Here is a 2,071-nt window from a genome sequence, read left to right on the forward strand (position 1 = left end):
AGACCCCTGAATTCATTCCCTGTTGCCATGTGTTTTCCCATCACCTTTTGTCATGTGTTTTCCCACCTCCTGTCACAGGCACCCGATTCCACCCCCTGTTGTTCATTGTCCCCTAATTGTCCCCTGCCATTTGATTAGCAACTGTATGCTATCAGAACCCCAACTCCACCACCCGTCTGGTCACCAGACCCCGATTTCATCACCTGTTGTTCATTGCCCCCCTTACCTCCGGTCACTTGATTAGCAACTGTATGTTAATTTACCTCTATTCACCTCTGTATTTACATACAGGCCCCCCCCTACCCTCTGACTTACCCTATAAATGTGTGACTCTGCAGATGTTCAGGGTTGGTCCACGTTCACAGACTCATGCTCTGTGTTGGTGAGCCCACCGTATACCGGAATACTAATAAACACCCACTACAGCAAACTTCACATGAGGACTATGAGTAAAATTTCTTCAACATAGCTTTAGACTGTGATTTTATGAACAGAATGCTGAAGCACATAAATAATAAATACATGTTATATGGATACAGTGATTTCTGTGATACAACATTTAAGATGTACTTGAGACTGTTACCTTATATTTGCCTTACATTAGATATTGGAATCTGTTATATGGTGCAGTAGCATAAACATATTGTCTATTTAAACATAATAATACATTGTAACATTGCTTCCAATGAGATGATGATAAAAAATGATGGTAAACATTACAATCAATATCTCGTCTTTCTGTTGTAGTTTCTAACTCTGACCACTGGAGGGCATCGAACCTTCATTACAACTGTCTACAGGTGTGAACAAAAAACAATGAGGCTGCTGAAGTCAAAATATTAAGAGACAGTGGTGTTTCCTGCACCTCTACTTGTGGCATTACATGACAATGTACTCATTGTTTATGATGCAGAAAGATACGATGGACATTGACATTATTTATATGATATATTACGTTCCTCTCCCTTGTTACTGCTATAAACAGCAAGTATTGTTATTATTTATATGATCCAGTAAATGTTGTAGAAAATATGTTTTTTAAATAATGACAAAACCATCAGTTCCATCACAATGTATTCAATGACACAAGATAACAAGATAAAGATGTTTCATCAGTAACCATCATTTTACCTGATTTGCTCAAAGTGTTGACATCATCGATCACACAAACAATTTTGAAAAGCAATACAGCCATGATTCAGCAGTTTTCTACATTTAACACAGTTTATATATGAATAGGAAGATCACATTTCTCCCCTTGATAAAATGATAAAGAGAAACTTAAATGTCTTATACTGAGAACAGTAACTCTGTTGTTTCTGTACCTATAAGAGTAAATGAGTCCTGCACTGAGGACGTCTGACAGATCAACTGTAAATGAATGTTGGTTAAAATGTGCAGCAAGGATATGATTCAGATGTTGTATTTATCTATTTACAATCTAATGTTGTCTCCTCTACAGAAATCAAGAAGTCAGAAGCCCTTTAGCATTCACTTTACAATATCACACTGATGTCTCCAAACCCAGAGACTTTTCAAACACCCTCTGTGCATCCTCAGCAACTGTGTTAAGAAAATAACTCAGAGTTTTGTAGGTTGCAGTAAAAGAGAGGGCCATTGCTATTGAGATTCCCAACAATGGAATGAATCTGCACACTTCTTCTGCTGCCATTAAAACACCTGTGACTGTCATTTGGGCTATCACCTTCAGGAGGAGATCGACATTTATTTCTTTTAAAGCCAGTGGTGATTTGATGACAGCAACCAGATTCTCATATGGCACACCTGCGCTGACAGCAAGTCTCTGCAGTGACGATTTATTAAGTCCAAACCCAAGTACATATTGACTGACAACAGTAACCATCATGCCTAGATCAACAGCAGCAGAGAGTACAGGAACTGGCACACCTGCCACGGCTGCAGACAGAACAGACAGATATTTTATTTTGGCTTGAAAAGCTTCTTTCTTCTTGTTGATGATCTCACGGTTGATGTTGGGCATGGCAAACAGTAGAGCATCCCTCTTGTGTGCAGGAAGTTCTCTCTCTAAGGTCTCATGGAGGAGAGAGAA

General features: G+C 39.0%; 1 protein-coding gene across 1 annotated transcript; it reads right to left on the reverse strand.

The window, feature by feature from the left end:
- Positions 1-1,018: 1,018 nt before the first annotated feature.
- Positions 1,019-2,065, reverse strand: LOC103376390 (interferon-inducible GTPase 5-like; the record flags this gene model as incomplete). Its single annotated transcript, XM_008306752.1, has 1 exon — positions 1,019-2,065. A coding segment is annotated over one exon (561 nt), but the record flags the coding sequence as incomplete, so codon positions are not given.
- Between the last annotated feature and the right edge of the window lie 6 nt (positions 2,066-2,071).

The sequence above is a fragment of the Stegastes partitus genome, unplaced genomic scaffold (assembly GCF_000690725.1).
Source record: "Stegastes partitus isolate 25-593 unplaced genomic scaffold, Stegastes_partitus-1.0.2 Scaffold4249, whole genome shotgun sequence".
Lineage (NCBI taxonomy): Eukaryota > Metazoa > Chordata > Actinopteri > Pomacentridae > Stegastes > Stegastes partitus.